The following is a 15,248-nucleotide window of genomic DNA, read 5'->3' as shown; positions in this document are numbered from 1 at the left end:
CGAAGATTCTGTCGACCTCTTGGGTGGACAATGTGACTGGTAATCCATCGGGAGACTCCTGGGTTAGTTGCGTCTCCCGTTCTTCAATCCGACCAGCCACTGTTCGGAAGAGTTTCTCAGAAGCAGGATCCACAAAAACTCCGTCGTAAACGCGACGTAACATTACGACGAGGAGTTTAGGAGGAATGGACGAGGCAGCCTCGTCTCGGCGCCCCAATATATAAAAAATGTTTCGTCGTAAACGCGACGTAACATTACGACGAAGTTACCAGGCCCGCGTTTTTTCATTTACAACGAAGTTACCAGCCCGCTTTTTCGATTTACGACGAAATTACGTCGAAACGTCGGTTTACGAAAAATTTACAAGGCCCACGTTTACGACGAAGTTACCAGGCCCGCGTTTTTCCATTTACGACGAAATTACCTGGAAACATCGGTTTACGATGAATTTACAAGGCCCACGTTTACGACGAAGTTACCAGGCCCGCGTTTTTCCATTTACGACGAAATTACGTGGAAACATCGGTTTACGACGATTTTACAACGCTTAACCCTAAACACCGAGAATGAAATCCCTAAACCCCAAAGTCACATATCATCTAACATCATATCTCTTCTTCTCTACTACTTTATGCTCTTTCTCCAACTTAAACTCTAAAATCCTAAAACTCCAAATAATTTTTTTAAAACTTAACACAAATACATATTATATTAAACAACATTTGTTACACATACATTAGGATGGTAAAAAAACAATATTTCTTTAAACATAGGTTACAATAGAGAAATACAACATCAGAGACATATATTACATCACTCTAAATCGTTTTCGTTCTCATCAATATTACATCACTCTATATCGTTTTCGTTCTCATCAATATTACATCACTCTAAATCATTTTCGTTCTCATCACTATCATTACAATCATCATCGTCGCTTCTCTCGAACTCGTCTTCACGTGCTTCACCTGTCGCATCTTCGGGAATATCTTCATATTGAAAGTTTTGCGGGTCGATCAAAAGGATTTCATTAGTTGGTTGTTCTGGTACCTCAACTTCATTGATAGCGTCTTCTTCTTGCAAGGGCGGTTCTTCTCCAGCGACAATGCGTCCACGAGGTGTAATTTTGATAGCAGCTAACCAGTTTATCCCGGAAGTTCGAAGCCGAGGATAAGGAAGGAAGTTTACTTGCTCGGCTTGTGAAGCTAAAATGAAAGGCTCAAATTTGTTGTATCTTCTCCCAAAATTGACATCCACAACACCAAATTTGTTATACCGAATCCCTCGGTTCACAACAGGATCGAACCATTCACATTTGAAGAGGACGCATTTTAGCTTCAATAACCCTGGAAATTCCACTTCAATAATCTCCTGCAAGATCCCGTAAAAGTCCGTTTCACCTTTCACACATATTCCGTAGTTACTCGTTGCCCGATGTCTCCCATACTCGTATGTGTGAAAGGTAAATCCTCGTGTGAAATACATAGGTGATGTGGTGACCTTTGCAACTGGACCTTGAACCAATTCGTGAAACCATACGGGATAATAAGGATCGTCATAATCAACCTGCCAAAAGCAGTTATTCTTAATTAATATTGAAGTATCAAAACACTTACTTAATTAATCAATGTATGAGATATATTACGTACCTGTGATTTTAACCACTTGACAAAGTGCTTATCTTTACGTGTGTCCACATCAGTTGCAGATATTCCTGGTATTGCTTCTTCAACTTGAGATACAAACATGCTGCAAATTAAACAAATAATCAAGTCATACATAATTAACTGCAATTCATATAATTAACATTCACAAAAATATTTACCTTTCAAAGTAACGGGTCACTGCATCCTCGCAGTTGAGCAGAATATAAGTGTGGGCACTATGTTTATCCTCTTCACATGACCACCATACTTCTTTCATTTTACCACCAAACCGTGCAATTTCGTAAAAAATGTCAGGAACACCATCAATTGGATATGATGTCGGTACTCCACCATCATCATATCTTCTAGGAACTCTTTTCCTCGTACGAACAGTTGGAGCAAAGTAGTATGATGTGAAGTTAGATGTTTCGGCTGTCAAACTTCCCGCAACTATTGAACCTTCCACCTTTGCAAGATTTCTTGCTTTCCCCTTCAAATGTTTCATCTGTCGCTCATACGGATACATCCATCCGTTGTGAACAGGTCCACGAAGCAATGCTTCATACGGTAGGTGGACAACTAGATGCTCCATGACGTCAAAAAATGAAGGAGGAAATATCTTCTCCAGGTTGCACAATATGATCGGAATGTTATGATGAAGTTGTTCGATGACTTCTTCATTGAACGTACGTGTGCTGAGATCTCTGAAAAAAGCGCCGATGGCTGTATATTGCAAAAGTAATCAAATTAATAACATTTCATAACGCATGTATATATATTAACGTTTTAATTACCTGCAAGTGCTTCATGGACATTTGCTGGAAGGAGCTCGGCAAAAGCAAATGGAAGTAGTCGTTGCATAAACACATGACAATCATGACTCTTCATTCCGGAGAACTTTTGACCTCGTTCAACACATCTTGACAGATTTGAAACATAACCATCAGGAAACTTAACTTCTGATGCAACCCAGTCAAACAAGGTTGTTTTGGCTTCTGATGACAACCGGAAGATGGGAACAGGAACGTTTCCATTGCTCTTGATATGTAACTCACTTCTTGAGCAAATATCAGGTAAGTCCATCCTTGACTTTTTGTTATCTTTTGTCTTCCCAGGGACGTTAAGTAATGTATTCATGATGTTCTCAAAAAAGTTCTTCTCAATATGCATGACATCCAGATTGTGGCGTAAGAGAAGATCCTTCCAATAGGGTAGCTCCCAAAATATACTCTTCTTATGCCAATTGTGACACACCATATCCCTCACGCATATTTCCAGGAACATGCCAATTTCCTCCAACTTAACTGTTTCCTGAGCTCCGTAATAATCAATGTCTGCTTTGATCTGCTGGCCGGTGAGATATGGAGGAGGACCGTCTCTGACAATTTTTTTGTGCCGAAACAATGTCTTATTTCTTCTATACGGATGGGCAAGTGGAAGAAAGCGACGATGATAGTCAAACCAACAACTCTTCCTACCATTCTTCAGTTGAAAAGCATCCGTCGATCCAAGACAATATGGACAAGATAATCTTCCATGTGTTGTCCAGCCAGACAACATCCCATAAGCAGGGAAATCACTTATCGTCCACAGCAGAACTGCTCGCATCGTAAAATTGTTTTTCAAGGAACAATCGTACGTCCTCACCCCTTCTGACCACAATTGCTTTAGCTCTTCTATCAACGGTTGAAGAAAAACATCAAGAGACCGTTTTGGATGCTTCGGTCCAGGGATTAATATGGTCAAAAATAGAAATTCTTGTTCCATGCACATATCCGGCGGTAAATTGTACGGCGTAAGAATGACTGGCCACAAAGAATATTGTCTACCAGACATTCCAAATGGACTAAATCCATCGGTGCATAACCCAAGATAGACATTCCGAATATTTGTAGCAAAATCTGCGTGTACCTTGTTGAAATGTTTCCACGCTCTTGCGTCTGATGGATGTGCAACCTCACCATCTCTCTGGACATGTTCAGCATGCCACCTCATCGACGCAGCAGTCCTCTCAGACTGATGTAATCTTTTCAATCTGTTTGTAATTGGTAGGTACCACATCTTTTGGTACGGTACCCTATTCCTCCCACGGCCTTGCGGTTTGAATCGTGGTTTTTTGCAGAATCGACACTCTTCTAACTTGTCATCTTCTTTCCAGTAGATCATGCAGTTGTCGATGCAAACATCAATCATCTCCGAAGGCAACCCAAGACTATAAACCAATTTCTGAATCTCATAATAAGATTCAGCAGACACGTTGTCTTCTAGCAAATACTCTTTAAACAACTCCGCCCATGCATCCATGCAATTCTCAGGTAAATTATGATCCGTTTTAATATTCATCATCCTAGCTGCTAGAGACAATTTAGAGAGACCTTCTCTGCAACCAGTGTAGATTGGTTGATTTGCAGCATCTAGCATTTCATAAAACCTTTTTGCATCCAAATTAGGTTCTTCTACATTTCTAGTTCCATCAGCTATTGTTGTAGTTGTTTCTAAAAATGCATCACTAATCATATCTTGAACCCTATCATGATCTACCATCTGCTCATGATCTTGATGATAATTATATTCATTATGCAAATGATTCGGTTCTTCACTATGATGACCATCCTCAAAATTATTATTACTACTACTAGCTTCATTTCCCCCATAACCCTCTCCATGTTGATACCAAATGTAGTATTGTGGTGTAAATCCTCTGTTTACTAAATGCTTCCATACAGTTTCACTACGTGCAAATTTTGAATGCTTACTGCTTTCCTGTGTGATCGGTGTACAGCCCGCCTGGTGCAAGAATGTCTCTAGCCCGCTCAGAAATGCGTTCGTCACCCTCCCGTCGGAATCTTTGTGCAAATACATCCAACTCCGTAACTCGTAAATACTACCGCCACCGGCTATTTTTTTCTTAGATTTTTTTTTAAAATCTTTTTTATCTGATTTTTTTTTCGGATTTTTTTTTCTCCCGTTTGTGTGTTGTGAGGAAGAGAGTTGTGGGAAATGACATATATATAGAGAAATTTTCGAGTTGGGTAGTTGAAATATAACAACGATTTTACAAGGAATATTTTACATGGATTTTACATGGTTTTAACATATTATTTACAACGACTTTACGACGAAATTAGGTAAGTTAAAGCACATTTAATACACGTTTTCACCTAAATATAACGGTAACATGCTTCGTTGTAATGTCGATGTAATGATTACGACGTATTTCTCATTCCACGTACATTCGTCGTAAAATTACAAGGAGTTTACGACGAAATCAGTTCGTCGTAAATTTACATGGCGTTTACGACGAAAGTTAGATTCCTCGTAATTTCGTTGTAAAGCCCATGTAAATTTACGACGAAATATTTTCGTCGTAAATGTTCGTTGTTATGGGCACGTTTTCTTGTAGTGGTGGGGTTGATAAGTTATATGTAAAATTATGGCCGGGCCGCGCTTTGCGCGGCAAATGGATTCATTAAATATTTGACATGAATTTTTTTAATTTCAAAAATACAATTATATATTTGTATAAGACATTATTTCGCATTTCCAATCTCCGGCGAGACTTTCAGCCCTCTACTGACGAATATAAAGTTAACAGATTCGCTCTACGATCAAGATTATGTGATCATCAACGCATGGTACTCCCGCGAAAAACCCTAGGAAGCAAATATGATGAACCTCTCGAGATCCGTCGCGCTGGTTTCCTATTCATTCTCTGTTGATAATCCGAAAAATCGGCGGGTTCCAGTTCTTCTTGGCGATTTGTCACTTAATCCTCTCATTCTATTTTCCTTAGCACTCTCATTCTATCTTCTTTAACAGTCTAAAATCCCATGGATCAAGACTCTCCTTTTTATAGATAGAGATTCACCCACTGGAAGAGAGGAGAGATGCGTTGAATGAAAAATTGGATAGGAGTTAAGAAGGTCGTTTATGACACCGATTGAATGAATCCTATAACGCTTACAGATTATATTACGGGAGAGAAGGAATTAAGATGAAACAGCTAATCGTAATAATATTTAAAAAAGACACGCGTCGGCGCCTAATGAACTGATTTTCTTATGTGGCCTCTTAAACAGAGAATAAAGTTCTTATTTACAGTATAAGATAAGATGCCTTAGCTCTATATGTGCTCATGGGGTTTATTATCAGCAATTAATATGTGTTGATTAGTTGAAAAAACTTAAGTAGGCTGGATCATGAATTTTTATTTGTATTAAGAAACAAAACTAGAAAAAAAAAATTAGATTTTAATAATTGATTTCATATTTGTTTTGTTTCTTAATTTTGAATTTTTATTTTTTAGATTTTTATTTTTCTAAAATTTGATTATTGTTTTCTTTTAGTTTTTATGTTATTTAAAGAAGTCTTAATTGATAATTTTTTTTTTAAACAAACTTAAATTACTAAAAGAATATATCAAAAAATTTCAATAGATAATACCAATAGATTATTAACAAAACATGTAAACTTTACATAAAATTAAATTAAATTTATTTATTTATTTTATTGACAAGTTTTATAAATGTTCTTAGTATAAATTATTTTTGTATTATCTTCTATATATATAAAGTAATGTTTCTTCTCTCCTGGTGAAAGACACCTAAGATGCCACGTCATTAAGTCGTTTAACGTAGTATTGACACGTGTACCCTGTCAAATGAAACTCACTGTTTCATTAACTTTTTCTCTCAATCTGTTGGGCTGTCTTCTTATTTTGTCCGAGTTTTTTGCATTATTAAGCCCGTACCAATATAGAACGTGATACGATGTGTGGCGGTGGTAGTGACGTCACGACATGAACTGACGGTGACGGTGGTGTTGCGTTTTGTTGCCGCCATTGTTGCTGTTGTCCACCGTAAGGTCCTCCAGCTGAGAAACGCAAGAACATTCCAAATCTCAAAATCGGATATGTTGAAAATCGACAAAAACATTGAAACTTTCTAACAAATTAATTATCATTTCCATAATTATACCTTTGGGACTAGGAGGTGGTGGAGGAGGAACGTAGTAAGCATCTTCTTCGTCTCTTCTTCGTTTCTTCTTACAAGCAGAGCGACTCCTCCGATGGCGATTCCGATCACCACTCCTGTTGATAATCCATCAGAAGAAGAAGACGGCGGAGACGGCAAAGATGGAGTTCGAGGAGGTCCTCCGCCGCCGCCACTTGAGGGATTGGACGGTGGTCCTGAGGATGATGGAGGGTTTAGAGTAGGGGATCCAGGAGGAGTGATAGGTGCAGGAGGAGATCCCGGTGTAGTTGGAGCGGGTGGAGACGGCTGAGGAAGAGGAGGTGAAGATCCCGGCGTAGATAGATTGGGTGGAGATGGATGAAGAGCAGAAGGTGTAGAGGGAGAAGACGGAGGAGGAAATGTGGGAATAGTGGGTGGCGGCGGAGGAGAAGAAGAGGGTGTGGTGGTTGTGGAGTTTGACGGTGGAGTTGTCGCTAATTGTTTGATCGTGAAACGGTAATAAATAAGATGTGGGCTTAAACAAAGACGTCTTATTGATGGTCGGAGAGAAAACGTTCGATCGGTTACAAGGAAATAAGAGGAGAGTGCGACAGAAAGGAAACCGGTGGCCCGACAAGCTACCGGAGAAGTATAATTAACGGCGAGACGAAGTAAAGGTGAAAAACCCTAATCTAGCCGTCAAGTCTTGGTCAGTACTTTTGGATCCTCTTCTCGTTGCCTCTTCTTTCCCTTATATAGACGTCCCGATGCTTCGCTCTTGACCTAATTTTACGCCATCTTGGTGGGCCTCCTTTGCTGATCCGAGAGGCCCGTAGGTGTTCGAGCAACCGCTGAGCCGAATGCTCTTCAGTCGACGATGGCCAGCTAGAAGTACTCAAGAGTCAAGCCGAGAGACCTGACTCTCGAGCCGACAGATCGAGCCGTCGCTCTTTCTAACTCGGGCCAGGCCTTCCTATTCCTCGGGCCCTGTGGGATGGTCGAATCCATCCTCTACAGTAAGTCCCCCCCTAGTCCATCAGTGAGCGGGTGATTTCCAGCTCGTGATGGATTCTAAGGTTTGAAGGTTTGAGAGAATAGGAGGTCTGTCGGAAGATTTGAACGATCGGTCGGCGAGTCACACAACGTTGCCCTCTCGGAAGCGAGCAGCAGAGGCTTTTATCTCTCCTTTTGGTCGTCGTGTCGTAAAAAGGGTTCGTCGCGAAGGTTCGCTGGATATTTGGGAGAGTTTCGAGGCCCATTAAGGCCCGTTTAGGCTTTAATGACGATACCTCGAATTCTAGATGAATCGAGAAGTTGAAACGCCGCGAGGGTCCGCTGGGTTTTTAGGGCGGATTTCGAGGCCCGTTTAGGCCCGAATAGACCTAATGATGGCGCCTCGAGTTTCTCCCCTCTCTTTTCCTTATAAATACGCGGATCCCCTTCCATTCCTTCAAGTTTTTCTCCGCGACCAAAGGTACTTTCTCTCTCTTTCCCTTATCTCTCTAAGCGTTGTTAGATTTGTTCGAAACGTTCTTCGCTGTTTCGCTCTGCGATGTCGTCGGGTCAGAGGTTATCAGAACGATCGAAAGGAAAGGCAGCCGCAGCGACATCGAATCCGACGAGGAATCCCGACGGGAGTCGTGTCGTAGATTCGGAGGCGATTCATCGCGAGGCGATGATGGACACGGCAAATCTATCTCGCTCTCATCGACTTCTGGTTGCGGATGCTGCGAGACTCGCGAGAGAAGGATGTCAGAACGTCGTTGCGAGGGATGCAGTGGAAAGTTCGAGAGACGGTCAGAGCGGGGCGATGCCCGTTGACTCGATCACCCTGAGAGCTCGGCCTGCGGAGGTTGGTCTCTCGGATGGCGATGATTCTGAGGTTGAGTTCTTCCCGACACTTTTTACCCCGATGGAATTTTCGAGGAGCTTCCTCAACTTCATCCCGACTTATTGCGTCCTGCCTTCTTGGCCGGTCAGGACTGGGAAGGCGTAGAGGAGACGAGGTCGACTCTTGGAAGCGTGAAGAGGGGTTCTTCGGGCTGCGGGTGCCGTAGGCGTGACCTTCCTCGTGCCCACGGGAGCGCAGAGACCCTGGTCTCCTCCGATGGGGTACCAGACGGTGTACGAATCCTATTTTCAGGAGGACACTCGTTGCTGGTTCCCCATCCCGCGACTGATCACAGCATACGCCAGACGTCGGGATCTCGCGATCAGTCAGCTGCTGAATGGCTCGCTGCGTCTAGCGGTTACTTTGTCGGTTTTGGCGGAGCAGATCGACATGCCGATGAGCGTTAGGTCGTTCGAGGAGATGACCTCGATAACCGATATGAAAGATGGCACCTACTCGGTGAAGATGCGACCAAACTGCAACATATGTGCCGGTCATCCGAACAAGACGCAGAATTGGCAGCGCTTCTACTTCTTCCTTAAGTCCGACAGCTCGGCCTTCGAGGAGCCTCCCCAAGACGATTACCGAGTTCTTTGGAACCGTTCTTGTGGTAGAATACTCTATTGCGAACCGTAAGCGATTTGTCGATTCTGACCAACCCCCTTTTTTTTGTATGCAGTCGGCCATCCTACCTCCCCAGCTTATCCCGAAGATTTCTTGAGGAGTGTTCGCGCCGTCGCTCTGCTTCGAGTCTATCGCTGGTCTGAGATATCCGTGGAAAGGATCCGTGGGCTTAAAGATCGAATCGCTCGAAGTACGTTCTCTCGCACCTCTAGACTGTGCTCTTTTAGTCACAAAATTTTTTTACGTCCTGACTCTTCTGCCTTATGTTTTCAGGAAGGTGGAGATCCGACCCTCCCGACCGTTCTTCCCATTCGTGCTAAGCGACTGGACATCTTCCCGAGGGATATCCAAAAACAAATTACCGAGGCGAAGAAGATGGGCACTCTCCCTGACTTGAGCGTAATAATAGCGGCCCAGCTGGGGCTGGCTAGCGGGGAAGGACCCCAGCAGCGGTTCCTTGTTCTGGCGAGGCTCTCCCTTCCGGTGCCAGAACTGCGGGGAAGGCGAAAAGAAAAGAAAAAGAGACGATGGTTCGAGAGCCGGGAGGGGCGCCGAGGGGACGAGCGAGGCCCCTCCTTCTATTGAGCCCCGGAAGAAGAGCAAGCCCAAAAAGACAAAGAAGAAGTTCACCGCGAGCGGCGAGCAGTTGGAGATGCCGATGAGCAGGTGGAAAACGCCAACGAGCAAATCGAGCAAGAGGAAGAAGATGCTCGAGGAGAAGAAATCCAACCCGAAGAAGGGGGTTCTGAGTCGTCGCCCTCGGAGGGACGGAATAACGAGGAAAGAGTGAGTGAAGGGGGGGAGCGCGAGACTTCTCTTAATGTCGCTTGCTCGGATGATTCCGAAGGGGATAGCGAGGGGTCGCCACTCCTGATAAGGAGAGGAAATAATGAAGGCGACGATGAGAGGCAGTCCCCTGTCCCGACGCTTCCTTGCGCGAGAGAACTCCGATTCCCGTCGGAGGAGGAGCCGTCCAGATCGGCACTTCTTCCGGTGGCTCTGCTATTCTAAGGAGGGCTCCTGGATTCAACTTTCCCGACAAGGTCGCCTTTCACTACGGGGACCGGCTCCCTTAGTATATGTTCCGGAGAAATGTGGGGAGTTTCTCCGTCAACTAAGAGGGAGGGCGAAACCTCTTCCTGCTGTGAAGGACCTGATCTTCGGGGGTGAATACGAGAAGAAGCTGCAAGGGTCAAACTGCTGGTAAACGGCTTGGTCTAACTTCTTACGATTTTTCTGAATCCTTTGACTCCTAACTTCTCACGATTTCTGTTGTGTCGCGCGTTCAGGGTGATAGCACGATGAATGTCGTGATTGATAAATACGACACGGCCCTCTAAGGAGCCTTGGAGGAGCTCGAGCGGACCAAAAAAGAGTTTGCTGAGAAGGAAGAGGTGTCTGCTCGTCAACTGAACGAGTGAGGGCTGATCTGCAGAGGCTCGACGGGGTGATGACCCGCACCGCTGCTCGACGCGACGAGTTTTAAAGCTGCGCTGGATTCGTCTCGACGAACGTCCGCGAGCTTGAACAGAAAAACACCGATCTCGAGAGTGAGAGGGCTTCACTCGCCGCCAGAATCTTGGAGGGGGGGTGACGAGAGAAAGGGGGAGAGTAGAGGCGAGGGGAAATGGCCGCCAAGGCTAATCGTTGCTTTGCCAGGATTCGTTCTGGAGAGGAGCGTCGGGGTCCTTACGACGAGGCTCGGTTACTCTACAGCCAAGCCTTTGGGACTAGGAAGTGCCTCGAGGCCTTGAAGGGAGCCGGGAACGACATACCGCAAGCCTCCATTGATATGTTCGTCGAGTATGAGAGGAAGTACGAACAAGAGGCCGAGCAGCTGAAGGTTGGCGAGATCCCTGAGGGAGACTTTAGACTCTCTCCTCTTACGTTGGAGTCTCAGTTCGTGGATGCCCGGATTCTGGCGGGCCTCGATCCGTTTGGTTCCAACGCCGGCTTAATTGACTCGGAGACCGCGGCGAATCTTCATGTCTCGTTTACTCGCCCGGTTGGAGAAGGGTGCGAGGAAACGACGCTTCGTATCGAAAATCCTTTGACTGTTCGAGGAGGCGAAGAGAAGACACCGGCAAGGTGTTGGAAGATGCTGCGGTGCAAGTCCTTCCGATTGCCCGAGGATCGAGCGTCGGAGCTTCGGAGCTTTCCGCGCTTAATGATCGCGAGAGTGATCGGGAAGCTTAGTTTTCCTTGTTTGTTGTTTTCTTTTGAGTCATAGATGACTCATTGTTGTAGTTTTTCGAACCTTCGCCTTCGAGGCTTTTATTTTATTATTTTCTTGTCATCTCGAACTCTTTTAGTGACCGAACTGAATCTCTCAACTTAGATTTGCCTATCAAAAATCGTGATTTCTCAAGATTTGAAATGACTCTGTTCGTTCGGTGTGAATGCTGACTCGAGATGTCGAATCGTTATAGTTTTAAGCTCATTATGACTTTGTCTCGGTCGATCTCTTTGAGTCGCGACCGTTTGCCATTTTGAGTTTTAATGTAATCAAGAGTTTCGATTTTGACGGTTCCCAGTCGATCCTAACGTAATTTCAAGTGTTTGGTCGGTCGGACCTTACTTAGTCAATTATAGGATGAATTGGAGTCATTGTCTCGGCCGCGTTGATTTTAGTCGCAACGCGGTCGATTTCCGTGAATATGTGTCTGATCGGGACGTATTCAACGGGGATGCGAGTGCGATACGTTTGTTCGAGGAGCGTGTTGCGGGGCGTGTCGTGTAGGCATCGCTTAAGTGATCTTGCTTCTGAGATCGATTCCTCGGGGAGGAGTTTTCGACTTTGACGGTTCCAAGTCGATCCTACCGTAATTTTCAAGCGTTGGTCGGTCGGACCTTACTTAGTCAATATAGGATGAATCGGAGTCATTGTCTCGGCCGTGTTGGTTTCGGTCGCAACGCGGTCGATTTCCGTGAATATGTGTCTGATCGGACATATTCAACGTGGGATGCGAGTGCCGATACATTGTTCGAGGAGGGGCGTCTCGTGTAGGCATCGCTTAGGTGATCGTCTGCTTCTGAGATCGATTCCTCGGGGAGGAATTTTGTTTTTTTTTTTTTTTAATTTCGGCTGGACCCTTTCTTTGGGCTGCCTACGTATCCTTTGCGGGAATCAAGCCATTCGTAGTTCTTTTTTTTTTTTTTTTTTTTTTTTTTTTTTGGCGAGTAAAAGTGGCCTTTGGGCGCATTTACTCGTTTTTTGGCGAGTAAAGTTGGCATTTTTTTTTTTTTTTTTTTTTTTTTTGGCGAGTAAAAGTGGCCTTTTGGGCGCATTTACTCGTTTTTTTTGGCGAGTAAAAGGGCCTTTGGGCGCATTACTCGTTTTTTTTTTTGCTTTGACTAAGGATGGAAGAGGCGGAGATGTTTGGCGTTCCAGGCTCTCGGTACTGCTTCGCCTGTTGAAGTCTCGAGGCGGTATACTCCTGGCTTGATGACTTCGACTATCTTGTATGGTCCTTCCCAATTGGCTCCGAGCTTGCCGGCTTTCCACTCCTTAGTGTTTTCGAAGACCTTTCTTAAGATAAGGTTGCCCATTTCGAGAGGACGTGACTTGACCTTTTTGTTGTAATAGCTTTCGATTTGATGCTGGTAATTCTGGATACGGAGTAAAGTAGAGAACGCTTGGTCGCGCTTTTCTCGATGTCGTCGAGTGCGTCGAGGAGCATGTTGCGGTTGAGTTCGGTGTTCTGTGGCATTCGTGATCGGCGCAGACTCGTCACATTCACTTCTGCGGGAGCCATTGCCTCGACGCCGTATGCCATTGAGAAGGGTGTAGTCTTCGTCGCCCCGCGAGGAGTGGTTCTGTGGGACCACAGGACACCATCTAATTCGTCTGCCAGCAACCTTTCTTTAAGTCGAGTCGTTTCTTCAGACCGTCTATGATGGTCTTGTTTTGATTCGGCTTGACCATTACTTTGCGGGTTCTTGGTGTCGACATGTTGAGTCGAATGCGCCATCTGTCGCAGAAGCCCTTAAAATGATGCGAGATGAATTGCGAACCGTTGTCCGTGATTATCTCGTAAGGTAGTCCGTATCGGCAGATTATGTTCTTCCAGACGAAGCGTTGTACCTCCTTGTCGGTTATGTTGGCGTAGGGTTCGGCTTCAACCCACTTGGTGAAGTAATCGGTGAGGACCAGTATGAACTTCTTTTGTCGAGATGCCGGCATCGGACCGATGATGTCCATTCCCCATCGCATAAATGGGTATGGAGCAGTCAATGTATGGAGAAACTCCGTTGGGCTGTGTATGGTTTTGGCGTGACGCTGGCATTTATCGCATTTGCGCGCGTATGTCTCGCAGTCGGCGTTCATGGTTGGCCAGTAGAATCCGAGGTTTTTAACTTTTAATGCGAGAGCTCGCCCGCCCGAGTGGTTGCCTGCTGCTCCTTCGTGTGTTTCGACCATGACGAGTCTCGTTTCTTCACCGGCGATACATTTGAGTAGTACCTTTGTTGCAGTCCATCGGTGTAGCTCCCCGTCCATGACGACGTAGTGTGCGCTGCGTCGTTTCAATCGCCGGGCGTCCCATTTCTCGATGGGCAGTAAACCTTCCGCGAGGTAATCGATGAGTTCTTTGCGCCAATCTGTTGGGTGGTCATCTGGCGAGCGAGATTCCACTTCGTCAATGTCCATTGCGTCGTCGATTGCTGCTATAATCGCGGCCTGTTCTGCCTTCGTGTCGATGCTTGGTTTCTCGATTTTGTGGATCGGGATTATCCTCTTGACTTGGTCGTGTAGCTTGCTTCCCAGAGCGGCGAGGGCGTCGGCACAAACATTTTCTCCGCGAGGAACCTTCGTGAGTTCGAAGAACTCAAGTCTCGCGTAAGATCCTGGACTAGTTTGAGGTAGGCGTCCATCCTTTCGTTGCGGACGTCGTAATCGCCGAGGTATTGGCTTACGACGAGTTGAGAGTCGCAGTAGGCGCTGATTCTTTTGGCTTTCACCGCCTTTGCGAGACGGAGCCCCGCGATGAGGGATTCGTACTCAGCTTCGTTGTTGATGCCGCGAAACCAAAACTGAATGATTGCCGAATGAGTTCCCCTGTTGGCGATTGCAATTGCACTCCTGCTCCTGACCCTTTACTCATTGAAGAACCGTCGACGTGGAGGATCCAGTTTACACTTGGTAAGATGAGGTCTTGCTCCAGCTCTGGCGTCAACTCGATCAAGAAAATCGGCAAGGACTTGTGACTTTGCTGCTGTGCGAGTCTTGTATACTATGTCATGTTCGCTCAGTTCCATCGCCCATTTGGTCAGCCGTCCCGATTGATTAGTATTTTGCATCACCGTTCTGAGGAGTGGGTGGTGGATAGTACTTCAATCGTGTGCGATTGGAAGTAGGGTCGCAATTTTTCTCGAGCCGAGGTGACGACGGCTAGGGCCATCTTTTCGAGTGTTGGATATCTCGTTTCAGGCTCTGTCATTCTTTTACTTGTGTAAAAGATTGGTTTCTGTTCTCCCCTATCTTCTCGAATCAATACGTGCTGACGGCGGAGGATGTGACGGCGATGTAGAGAGATAGTGTGTCGCCGGCTTCTGGCTTCGATAGCACTGGTGGGGTCGTAAGATAATGCTTGAGGTGATTGAACGCCTCTTCGCATTTTTCGTCCCAGACGAACCTCTTGTCCCTCTTAGCAGCTCGTAGAAGGGAAGACACTTGTCGGTCGATCGCGAGATGAACCTGTTGAGAGCTGCTATGCGTCCCGTTAGTCGCTGCACTTCGCGGCTGTTTTTCGGGCTTGGAAGGTCAAGAATCGCCGAGATCTGCTTGGGGTTGGCTTCTATTCCTCGCTGAGTGACGATGTAGCCGAGGAATTCCCCGGAGGTGACACCGAAGGTACATTTGGCCGGGTTGAGCTTCATCCCATAGTCGTTCAAGATTTTGAAGCACTCGCGCAAGTTATTTAGGTGGTCGTCGGCCTTGAGCGATTTGACTAGCATATCGTCGATGTACACTTCCATGGTGTTACCAAGCTGATCAGCAAACATTTGGTTAACGAGTCGCTGATAAGTCGCGCCGGCGTTTTTAGCCCGAAGGGCATCACTTTGTAGCAATAAGTTCCTCTGTCGGTGATGAATGCCGTCTTCTCGCGATCATCGGGATGCATCAGGATCAGGTTG

At 45.6% G+C, this 15,248-nt stretch overlaps 1 protein-coding gene across 1 annotated transcript; it reads right to left on the bottom strand.

Annotated features, from left to right (window-relative positions):
* Positions 1 to 6,067: 6,067 nt before the first annotated feature.
* On the bottom strand, positions 6,068 to 7,606 carry LOC125582441 (leucine-rich repeat extensin-like protein 2). The gene is made up of 3 exons (XM_048749146.1): positions 7,520 to 7,606; positions 6,623 to 7,285; positions 6,068 to 6,518 (listed from the first exon to the last, which is right to left on the bottom strand). The coding sequence occupies exons 1-3, from the start codon at positions 7,604 to 7,606 to the stop codon at positions 6,438 to 6,440; spliced, it is 831 nt and encodes a 276-aa protein (XP_048605103.1). The 3' UTR covers positions 6,068 to 6,437.
* Positions 7,607 to 15,248: the final 7,642 nt, after the last annotated feature.

Source organism: Brassica napus, chromosome C2, assembly GCF_020379485.1.
Source record: "Brassica napus cultivar Da-Ae chromosome C2, Da-Ae, whole genome shotgun sequence".
Lineage (NCBI taxonomy): Eukaryota > Viridiplantae > Streptophyta > Magnoliopsida > Brassicales > Brassicaceae > Brassica > Brassica napus.
Note: the sequence above shows the minus strand (reverse complement) of the source record. Positions and strands in the feature narration are given on the sequence as shown.

Excerpts from the sequence above, each read along its gene's own strand:
- LOC125582441 (XM_048749146.1), bottom strand. The coding sequence starts at position 7,606 with ATGGATTCGACCATCCCACAGGGCCCGAGGAATAGGAAGGCCTGGCCC. Across the intron at positions 7,286-7,519 it reads CTCGATCTGTCGGCTCGAGA|GGTTTTTCACCTTTACTTCG; the intron begins GTCAGGTCTCTC and ends CGGCTAGATTAG. Across the intron at positions 6,519-6,622 it reads ACCACCTCCTAGTCCCAAAG|CTGGAGGACCTTACGGTGGA; the intron begins GTATAATTATGG and ends TGCGTTTCTCAG.